This window comes from Hippocampus comes, unplaced genomic scaffold (assembly GCF_001891065.2).
Source record: "Hippocampus comes isolate QL1 unplaced genomic scaffold, H_comes_QL1_v1.1 scaffold156, whole genome shotgun sequence".
Taxonomy (NCBI): domain Eukaryota; kingdom Metazoa; phylum Chordata; class Actinopteri; order Syngnathiformes; family Syngnathidae; genus Hippocampus; species Hippocampus comes.
In genome coordinates, this window is record NW_017805744.1 from 2,971,479 (window position 1) to 2,982,321 (window position 10,843).

General features: G+C 41.1%; 2 protein-coding genes across 2 annotated transcripts; both read left to right on the top strand.

The window, feature by feature from the left end:
• The first annotated feature begins 890 nt into the window (after window positions 1-890).
• gar1 (GAR1 homolog, ribonucleoprotein) lies at window positions 891-4,336 on the top strand. The gene is made up of 7 exons (XM_019884292.1): window positions 891-997; window positions 1,219-1,403; window positions 2,423-2,577; window positions 2,656-2,715; window positions 2,790-2,916; window positions 3,787-3,930; window positions 4,009-4,336. Exons 2-7 carry the CDS (start codon window positions 1,232-1,234, stop codon window positions 4,017-4,019), a joined length of 669 nt encoding a protein of 222 aa, XP_019739851.1. The 5' UTR covers window positions 891-997; window positions 1,219-1,231; the 3' UTR covers window positions 4,020-4,336.
• A 528-nt stretch (window positions 4,337-4,864) lies between these two features.
• LOC109524414 (alcohol dehydrogenase class-3) lies at window positions 4,865-10,080 on the top strand. Its single transcript, XM_019884290.1, has 9 exons — window positions 4,865-4,959; window positions 5,397-5,498; window positions 5,574-5,715; window positions 5,803-5,890; window positions 7,417-7,636; window positions 8,010-8,270; window positions 8,342-8,477; window positions 9,578-9,716; window positions 9,797-10,080. Exons 1-9 carry the CDS (start codon window positions 4,942-4,944, stop codon window positions 9,819-9,821), a joined length of 1,131 nt encoding a protein of 376 aa, XP_019739849.1. The 5' UTR covers window positions 4,865-4,941; the 3' UTR covers window positions 9,822-10,080.
• The last annotated feature ends 763 nt before the right edge of the window (window positions 10,081-10,843 follow it).

The window sequence follows — 10,843 nt, forward strand, 5'->3', positions numbered from 1 at the left end:
TGCAAATAAAATTATAAATAAAACCTTGTAAACCATGAATACTATAAAAAGTAAAAAAGAATCATTTACATTTACTCTTAATTTCATGTGAAATGTCGATGTGAATGCAAGGATATTTACTGAATTCACACATTGGAAATATGTAGAGTTCACATGCCAGGTGCCAAAAGATTGCTTTTTTTAAATCTAGCAATAGTAGTAGTAGTAGTAGTAGTGGTGGTGTATGGCGAGCCCTTTCAGTATGACAAGCCCTTTGAGCATTTATTGCACATCCTTGATATCAGACATTTGTATATGTATTACACTAGTTCGGCCTTTTTCAGAACTAGCTGGACACTCAGCCACACTAATCTATGCACTTTGTCGGAGAAATTGTAGGATTTAATTATTATTATTTGGGTGTCAATTACATGCGAATTAAGGCTTTTCGTGGCCCAATCCCACACAAATAGCGGCGCTTGACTGTACAGTAAATAAGGATGTTGTTTCAACGTAAATGTTTAGAATCTAAACATTTACATTGTAAGGTTAGATTGCATACTACAGTAGACAAATATATGCAGGCGGGTGGGGGGTAAATACAGTTCGCTGAATTGTCTTACTAGTGGGGACGAAGGGCGTACTAGTACATTGACCTCAAATGGATAACAGTTGTATTAATTTAAACGAAATATACATTTACTGTAATAATATATAATACATAATAAAATGTTCAAACGACTGTGTTATTGAGTGACACGCGTCATATATTATGCAAATATTACTATGTATTATCATGTTACATCTATATTTAATATTTCATACTTAACTAATTTGCGCAGTGCATTACTCTGTCTCATCAAGTACTACAACACTGCATGTCCCAATGCAGTTCGTAATTGCGACACTTTGCGTCTTCTCATCACCACACTGACAACAAACAGCTTTACGGCAGATTGTAGTCACACGTGTTGATGCACGGAGAACTGGGACTCTGTAGTCGCTGCCGAAGTTGAAGGTAACGAAAATACATTACAATCTAAATGCTTTTGTAAACGTCTCACCCTTTTCATTTTGTGTTTAAATAGTTTGCGTCGCGACAAGTAGTAAAAGTTAATTGTTGTGCTTCCATATATGGATAAGTTATTTATGTGGTCGGATCTTGCTAGCAGCTTGTCTTGCAGTGTTGTGTTCAGCCGACAAGCCAACATTCTGATGATTGTTTGTTTGTTTTTCCAGATCATTTTAAAGAATGTCTTATAGAGGAGGCGGCGGAAGAGGTGGAGGGTTTAACAGAGGTGGTAGAGGAGGCTTCGGCGGCGGTAGAGGAGGCTTCGGCGGTGGGAGAGGAGGCTTCGGCGGCCGTGGTGGAGGTCGCGGTGGTTTCAGACAGCAAGACTATGGACCGCCCGAATACGTTGTTGGTGAGAGGTTCATGCATGAAAACAAATGCAAGCCGATGTCAGAGCAGTATGAACCTCATTTTACAACAATTACACTTCCCTCTTTTGATTAGCAAGAGCATAGAGGTCATCACTTAACCGAGTATTGCTGAATTAAGTATGTTGGAAACAAAGCTTCAAATGGTACGGTACAGAAGAGCTAATTTAATACTTAGGATAGTAGGCATTATTGTTGAAATTGGGATTATCTTTACTACTGTATTTAATATTTCGAAGAGCAGTAGTTGTATTTTGGCTTCTCCCATCTGGTGTGCATACTGCAAACCAATGGAGAAAGACGACCCTTCAAACCAGAGTTGCCAAACGTTTGTTGTTGTTTTTTGCCTTTACCTTATTCAATAATATGAGATCCAGAGGGATCCTTACTACCGTAATAAAAAGACGAGATCAATAAATAAATATAAGCATAAAACCAAGCCTTCTACAGAAAATAAATATAAACATAAAACCAAGCCTTCTACAGTGTTCAACGTCCAACATACAGACAGGCATGTTCGCCAGTGGTTTCACTTTCTGGAATGAAATAACATTCATGGGATGTCCGAAACGTGGACACCCCATCAACTTAAAAATGAAAAAAGAAATGGGTATTTGTGTATTTCACAGGGCAGCTGCGATATTTTCCAACATGTAGTTTATTTATTTATTTACTGTCTAATTGGTTTCATTTTTTTGTCTTAATCTATATATTTTTTTCTAAAATATTGGTCACATTTTTTTTGTGTGTTAATTTGTGCATTTTTCCAATGTGTTTCTGTGATGTTGGTGTATTTTTCATCTGTTTTTGTCGTTTGCATTATTTTCATATTTGTATTTATTCACGGCGTCAAGGCTACAGTTAAACTTGTGTGATGGGTAAAAAAAAATCTTTTTGTATATATGTATTTCAGGATTTCAAGATAACGCATCCACTGACAACATAACTTTTTAACTGTCCCTAAATACTGTAATTAAATAATTTTGTAACATGAATTCCATAGCTCTAGGAGAGTTTGTGCATCCCTGTGAGGACGACATTGTGTGCAAATCCACGACTGAGGAAAACAAGGTTCCCTACTTCAACGCACCAGTATACCTGGAAAACAAGGAGCAGATCGGAAAAGTGGATGAGATATTTGGACAACTGCGGGAATTTGTAACCTTTTCACTTCAAATGTCTAATTTGTTTTCCAACCGTCTTGCTGCTCGGTTACTCCTTAACTCACCTTTTCAGTATTTTTCCGTCAAACTATCTGAAAACATGAAGGCATCTTCGTTTAAGAAACTGCAGAAGGTAATAATTCACACCCTGTCTCCATGCAAATATGCATCAAACTGTATATCTAATTGGTCAATGTTCTTGTTTAGTTCTATATAGATCCAATGAAGCTCCTTCCACTGCAGAGGTTCCTCCCAAGGCCGCCTGGTGAAAAGGGTCCACCAAGAGGGGGCCGAGGTGGCGGTAGAGGTGGTGGACGGGGAGGCGGTCGTGGAGGTGACAAATTTACTTGCGCTTTATTTGATCCCAGTATTTTATTGTTGAGCACATTTATTTAGTTTGTAGTCACGGTTTGTCAAAGATCGTGGCTTGATACACCTACCATGGTTTCAAGATCACACTTTGGTTCATATTCAGCATTTTTTTTCTTTTTAAGACATTTTTTAAAAACTGATATGAGAGAGAGAGAACTCGCGAGAGATCGATGGTAAATGGGCTGTCACTTATACAATACAATACATGATGATTTATATAGCATAGCGATTGTCGAACTTCGACATTGCGGTGCTGGAGAAAAAAAGATGTACCGTAGGTTTTTTTTTTTTTGTCTGAGAAATTTCCTTGCGTTCCAAAAACGCACATTATTTGGAACTATGCGTCCCGCGGGAAAATTATGCATCTAGGACACGGGACGCAGAGGTAATGAGATGACTGGTTGTGACGCCGATGATCAAAATCGTCAACAATTTAATATTGGTTGTGTTTATGTTTTTATTTGGCACTTTATCTCACAAAACTGTCTCATTCTGTGCTTCTCCCACTGGCTTAATGAGATGTCTGTCACAGTCGTGGTAATACGTGTCATCTGTGATGTAAACAGAAGCTGTGTGGGTAATGCAGTGTCATGGCTTCACCTGTTTTAGCAAGAGTCCGACAGTTGTGGCACATATCAAAAGTACTGAATACAATGCAAATCTGTTGATCAAGTAGAAGCGAGGCTAAAAGGTGATGCGGTTACTCTTCCTGTTCTTTGCCCAATTTTATTTGTTGGAACTCAGAACACCTTTCTATTCTATGTATAAAAGTACCACTTGATAATACCCTGAATTTTTCTCAATAATTGACACCAAAATGTTGCTGTTTCAGGTGGATTCCGGGGTGGAAGGGGAGGAGGTGGCAGAGGTGGAGGTTTTGGGGCAGGTGGGAGAGGTGGAGGTTTCGGGGGAGGAGGACGTGGAGGTGGCGGCTTCAGAGGAAGAGGAGGAGGTGGCGGAGGACGTGGATTCAGAGGCAGGAGCACATCCTGAATATCATTTGTCTTTTATTGTGTCATATCAGCCTTGTTGAACTTCTTTGTTGTATTTGAAGGTGGAAGATGATCTTCTGTGGGTCCACCATTTATCCCAGTCCTCTGTGAGGGTTACAAAGTTGGTCATTGCCTCTTCATTGGATTTGCTTTCTTTAGTTTTTTTTTTTCTCCATAAGTGATGTACTTTTTTAATTTTATTTAAGGCTTATATTCATGCTTTGGATAATTGATAAACCTCAGTCATGTCATATGAAACTGAACACATGCATTCACAAATTGTCCTTAGTGATGTATGGACAAATGTAAAAGGGGAGGGGGGGGGTACAGGGTCCTGAGTTCTAACTTCAGAAAATCATGTATGTCTTGATTAAATGTTTTTGTGTAAAATATTGTTGTATTTTTATTCTAAAGCCTTCCAGTGACCATTTGCTGCTGTTGAACTAAAGCCTTTTCTAGCTTGATTTATAGCCATGGTTATTAGATCTCGACAGTTTTATGGTCTCAATCTCTATATGTTAAACAACATACAAGGCCATGGGGTAACAGGTCTTAACAAATAGAGGACAAAGTCCACTTTGGTCTATTTATCTGAAGTTTGCATACAGAAACAAATATATAATGAAAGAATAGATTGTTTTGTGTCAAACGCATTAACGTTTTATACCGCATTTCACCAAACTCGGCTACACGTTTTTTCAACGTCATTTCTATTCTCGATTCGGATTGGTCTCGGCGTCTTTTCCAGTTCGCCCAGCGGGGGCTAAGTACAGGAGAAACAACGCTATTCGATGACCAAATGTGTTTTTGTAAATATTCAGGAAAAAAATCTACTTTTTTGGGAATCTCAATGTTTCTTGAGATGAAAAAACGAAGTAATGTTTTGGTTGGTTGAGAGCCGCTCCGGAAGTACGTCACATGAGTCCTTATTTAATTGGTCAAACTGTCCTCAAGTACGGCTGGGCACACCTCTCTTGCTAAGACAGTGTAGAAGCATGGCGACATCTGGTAAGGTGGGTAAACTCTGCAAACTTACTTCGCATTTTAATGTAAATATCACCAATTTTACCGGATCTTAATTAATCTTTGAAAGTTCATTACGGGAGCTGCGTTTGGTTGTCGTTTATTGACACCAAATCAGTGGAAATTGTTCGGTACGGCTATTAGTTACATAATCCTGCAAGAGAAGGAAAACATGGCAGAGCTACTGTTGGCTGGATGGCGAAAGTAAACAAACAAGAATGGAATTTATGTATTGAACTAACAGCGGAGATTTTTCATTCATTATTTGAAACGGGAGGCCTCGCCCACGTTCTTGTAGTTCAAAGTTCAATATATGAAGTTCACACCTATCCCACACTGATAGGTGACACCTCATTGACTCCATGTACTTACGATAGTTATTCTGCAGTTGAAGCAAAATCGTCACCCTGTGTGATTAACTTTCCAGGTAATCAAGTGCAAGGCTGCTGTAGCCTGGGAGTCGGGCAAGCCTCTGACAATTGAAGAAGTGGAGGTGGCCCCACCTAACGCCCATGAAGTCCGGATTAAGGTAAAGCAAGGCTGGGCAGTGTGGTGTACAATCAAGTGGAACTTCCCATTAACATTGACAACTTTTTTTTTCCAGATATTTGCCACCGGAGTGTGCCACACTGATGCCTACACCCTGAGCGGCAGTGACTCAGAAGGAGTGTTCCCCGTCATCCTGGGCCATGAAGGCGCCGGCACCGTGGAGAGTGTCGGCGAGGGCGTCACCAAGTTTAAACCCGGTAAGTGGTCTCGGACACATTTTGGATTTTAAAAGTATTTTTAGTTAAGATGGCTGAGAGATGATTGATGTGTATATGCGTTTCAAGGTGATACTGTCATCCCGCTGTATGTGCCTCAATGCGGCGAATGCAAGTTCTGCAAGAATCCCAAGACCAACCTCTGCCAGAAAATTAGGTACACTTGTCTTAGAACAATGTTCCAGGAGTTTCAAATACATCCTTAATGAGCACTATTGTAGGTTTCAAACAAGTCCTCGAGTAATTTGAGTTCCTCGTTAAAAACAAAATGCTAGAGGATTTGTTTCTGTCTTAGAGAACCGTTTATTTGATGTGCACTACGTGGCCGTGTGTAATGATGACAGCATGAAACGCTTGCCTATATTTGGAAGCACTTGTGAAGCAGCCAACCGGGAAGTAACAAGGGGACTTTTCCTACACCATACACAACCACACCTTAAGGCTTGAAACACATACGCCACAATGCACACACACACACATACACACACACACACACACACACACACACACTATGAAGCACTACAAGGCAAATATTCCAAAGTGGGCATTGGGAAAATTAAAAATGACTTAGTTTTCAAAGAGTTGGGATGGCGTGTGGGCAGTTTTTCATTGTCGAGTCACTATGGCATCTTTCCACTCACTTTTCCGTGATGTCCCTTCTTCAAATGTCAGCAAAACCAAGTAGGTCTTTTATTTTCTGGAGCAATGTGTGCTTGTGATCGGAAAACACATCTCGTGGATGAGTTTGCTCATATTGCTGTGGAGGCAGTCGGCTCACTCAATGATTGGCCTGGCGTGTATACAATACTGTAACAAAACGAAGTACAGACATTAACCAAATTCTTCGAGGTATGTCCTATCAGAATGAATTTAAAGGGCAATACAGAACTGCTAAATGTGACAAATCATCCATATTTTGTTACAGAAATCACTGAATCCGAACTCAATACATTCCAGTTAGTTATAAATAATGAGTCAAACTGGTCATATAAGTTGAAAAATGAGCAAAGACAATGCAACTGTAGACGTGGTGTTGTCCAATTTTTGCGCTGCCCATTCGCAACCTCACCAATCTCTTCATAGGCAACTGTGTTGGCCCCGGTGCAAAGGGCTCCATGAGATGGTGTCTAGGTATGAGCCCTGAGGTGACCAATGTTTTGTCTTGAGATATGAGCAAAATTTGGGATAAGTGTGTGCTTCAGACTCCACCACTAGATAGCGACAACACACTTCACTACATCCAGTCATCATCAATTCACATTCTTGCAGTGAAAGGAATATATCATTTGGTGGCAGACATGCACCATGAAGTTGGTTTGACAACTGGGAAAAAGATAAATGTACATGAATTTGTATTTTTAAATGCATTATTTTAGTTTTTCAATGACTTTTGGCCATTTGTCTTTTTTTTCATTATTTTAACATTTTATTTTTTAAGTGTCTTGGCCTTTTCTCTACATACATGTTAGATTGTAAAAATCCCGTGTATGTTTTGTCAGTCTTGTTTCTTTTAGGCCTTTTGGCATCAGTTTGCAAGAAGAGACCTAACTGAACCGCCTGAACTGCGCAGTTCAAGGCTTATAACTTGCACTTGATTTTGTGTTGACATCGCCCACATGAGGAAGGTTTGTGCTACGTTAAACTTGCTAATGTTATGCTTCCTTGGTTCTTCTCATCCTTCAGAGTGACCCAAGGTCAGGGCCTGATGCCCGACGGGACCTCCCGCTTCACCTGCAAGGGCAAGAAAGTGTTCCACTTTATGGGGACCAGCACCTTCTCCGAGTACACTGTGGTAGCAGACATCTCGCTGGCCAAAATCAGTGAGAAGGCTCCTCTTGACAAGGTGTGCCTCCTCGGGTGTGGCATCTCCACAGGATACGGTGCTGCGCTGAACACCGCCAAGGTAGATATACTGAAAAGATCACCTTCTCATACAATGTTCTTGCCACATAACCCCTGAGCCAACATTTATCATGCCTCAAATATTCCACTTAGATTATTGCCACTCCCCAAATTGATGCCTCACTTTTCCCCTGAGGCTTAGGTAAATCTAAAGATCGTGATGAAAATATTGGTCATACAAAACAAGATGAGAGAATTGTTTAGAAAACGAAAACTCGCTTGTTGCAGACCTTGAAACACAGTGCACATTGGCATAGTCTCATGGCCCTGCAGCAAGTTATAAACCCGCACAGACTGTACATGTCACAGTACAGCTCACAAAGCTTTATAAAAGTGCCTGAAACATACTTGGGGGTGGGTGCCCTTCCATTCAGGTGGAACCCGGTTCCACGTGCGCCGTCTTTGGGCTGGGAGCCGTCGGTCTGGCCGCCATCATGGGCTGCAAGGTGGCCGGAGCGACGCGCATCATCGGCGTCGACATCAACCCGACCAAGTTTGACAAAGCCAAGGAATTTGGCGCCACAGAGTTTGTCAACCCCAAGGACCACAGCAAGCCCATCAATGAGGTCCTGGTGGAGCTCACCGACGGCGGCGTGGACTACTCTTTCGAGTGCATCGGCAATGTGCAGATCATGGTGAGAAGTTGCGTTTGTGTGTCTGTCAAATGTAGTACAACAAGAAGAAATTAACCAGTTGAATATTCCAGCGAGCTGCTCTGGAGGCATGCCACAAAGGCTGGGGTGAGAGCATCATCGCTGGTGTCGCCGGAGCCGGACAAGAGATCTCGACAAGGCCTTTCCAGCTGGTGACTGGACGTGTGTGGCGGGGCACTGCCTTTGGAGGTGATGATTTTTTTTTTTTTTTTTTTTTGGCATATATAGTGTTAAGAGGGGGTGGGGGGCACCACGATGGATAAGTCACCACATCCGCCTCAGTTTTAAAGTTTGGTGTTTAAATGTGTAGATTCTCCCCATAAACTGCAGAGTCTGTAAAACACCACACAATAACTGGTGACACCAGCAAGAGATAACGTTGCTTGTGCAGCCGCTATTCAAAGTATTGCGTGTGGTGGTGGATCTGCAGCTACGTACATCTTGGTAGCCGAGATTTCAGCTACGGTTCGAGGTTGATCGAGCCATAACTGGTTCTTGAAATTGCCGTGGCATGAGTCCTGTTTTAAACACAACACCACCAGCAAGACTACAGTTGGTCACCAGCTCCTAGCAATATGCTGGCCCCGCTGAAAAGCTCATGCTCAGGTCGAGTGGGTTGCCCAGTCACCAAAGGTTCAGCTGTTCAAATCTTGGTTGCTTTGTTTTGCTTTTGCTGCACCAGCAAGACCAGTATGAAAACAACAGAACCATACATTTTGAAAATTTTATTTATTTTTATTTATTTATTTTTATGGGGAGCGCATGCAACTCTGTAGGAATTACAGTGCAGTCTTCCTACACCTCACGTTGCCTGCTTTAATGCCATAAATTCTCATCCACATCACCACAACGACCTTTGTTTGCTGTGATTGATTTCAGAAAACTGGTTGACCATTGGTTGATCTATGCTTCACACATGCCCTTCATTAAGAAAAAGTCAAGATTTGGCGATGTACCGGTATTCAAATATGCTGAATATATTTCAACACCTTGTTTCACCATTTTACATCTCAAGATTTATGCAATAAAACAACGTTAAAACATTGCAGTGTGTGTGAGACAATTCAACAGAAACTCATAATACATTGTGAGCAACATGGCAGCAATTGATAAGAGAATTGGGCATAATCATTTGCATGGACATAGCAAAGCATTTGAAAATCAAAGAAAAGAAACTGTTTTCTAGATATGCAAAAGTGATACTGTGATGTGGATGTTGAACAAGTAGTTTTGAGAAATTGTGGTGACTCAGAAAAACCATAAGACCACTTCAACATTGTTCCCTGCAGGCTGGAAGAGTGTGGAAAGTGTCCCCAAACTGGTCGAAGACTACATGAGCAAGAAGCTGAAGGTGGATGAATTTGTCACACACACGCTGCCATTCGAGAAGATTAATGAGGGATTTGACCTCATGCACGCTGGAAAGAGGTACGCTCACTCATGCCATAGTCCTTTATTTGATTGATTAAAATTCGTCCCTAACACTCAGTTTCTTTTTCCTTGTGCAGCATCCGCACAGTCCTGACCTTCTAAAGTGCCTCGACCTCTAGTCAAGCAGCTCTCAACTGCTATACAACTTTGATCCATCCAAAAGCACTAAATGACATGTCATTTTCATTGTCAAAATCAGACATTCCTGAAGAATTTCAAAATGATTGTGACAGTATAATTAAAGCATTTCAAGATGCCACTCTCCCCTTTTTTATCTATCTAGCTAGGTCATTATCTACAGTGTCTATATACAGCAACACATTTCCTTGCACAGTCCTGCTCAAATGGTCCAGACAAATTTTAAAAATAGGAAAATTGAGCTACATTGTTCAGGAACTGAGGCCAGCAAGGTCCGGAGTTCTTTGGGTGTTGTTCTCGGTTCTTTTGCAACTTCGTGGATGAGTCGTCGTCACACTCTTGGAGTAATTTTAGCTGATTGACGATGAACCGAAACCTTTCATACATGGCAATTTTCCGCGGATCCGCGGAAATACGCCGTTTTATTTCTTAAATTGATCATTTCTGTGAATCGTCTAAATCCGTTGAGAAAAATTTTAGGGGCGGTCAGATACCTTATCGTCGAGTTTTCACGAGCTCTCCCGAACAGTCTCTCTGTTTTCCGTTTGTAAACAGCCCTGCGATTGGACGTGTATGAAAGCTTCAACTAATCAGATCACTGAAGGCATTATTTGTTGCGGAAGTCTTCGCTCGATTATATACGGCCCAGCGATTGGTTAACTACAAGCGATTGGACCAATCAAATTGCATGTAACATATTGTTTTACCCGATTCATGGCGGCCTCTTCGTCTCGCAAATTCATTTTTCTCGGATCGTTTTGAGCGGAATTATGAAATTTTTGACGAAAGATCAGGAGTCTTCAATCCTAGAAATTGACTCAAACGTCAAGAATAAATTCCGATGGGACTGGCTTGACAGAAAAGTCACTGTAAAGGTTAAAATTGGTTCCAAGTTCGACGAAGTTACAGAAGCTCTTGGACAATTTTTGAAGAAACCAGACGTAGCAGGCAAAGCTTATTGTGTGTATTATAGTGACTTAATTAAC

Excerpts from the sequence above, each read along its gene's own strand:
- LOC109524414 (XM_019884290.1), top strand. Across the intron at positions 5,716-5,802 it reads CGTCACCAAGTTTAAACCCG|GTGATACTGTCATCCCGCTG; the intron begins GTAAGTGGTCTC and ends ATGCGTTTCAAG. Across the intron at positions 5,891-7,416 it reads AACCTCTGCCAGAAAATTAG|AGTGACCCAAGGTCAGGGCC; the intron begins GTACACTTGTCT and ends CTCATCCTTCAG.
- gar1 (XM_019884292.1), top strand. The coding sequence starts at position 1,232 with ATGTCTTATAGAGGAGGCGGCGGAAGAGGTGGAGGGTTTAACAGAGGT. Across the intron at positions 1,404-2,422 it reads ACCGCCCGAATACGTTGTTG|CTCTAGGAGAGTTTGTGCAT; the intron begins GTGAGAGGTTCA and ends TGAATTCCATAG. Across the intron at positions 2,578-2,655 it reads TTGGACAACTGCGGGAATTT|TATTTTTCCGTCAAACTATC; the intron begins GTAACCTTTTCA and ends TCACCTTTTCAG.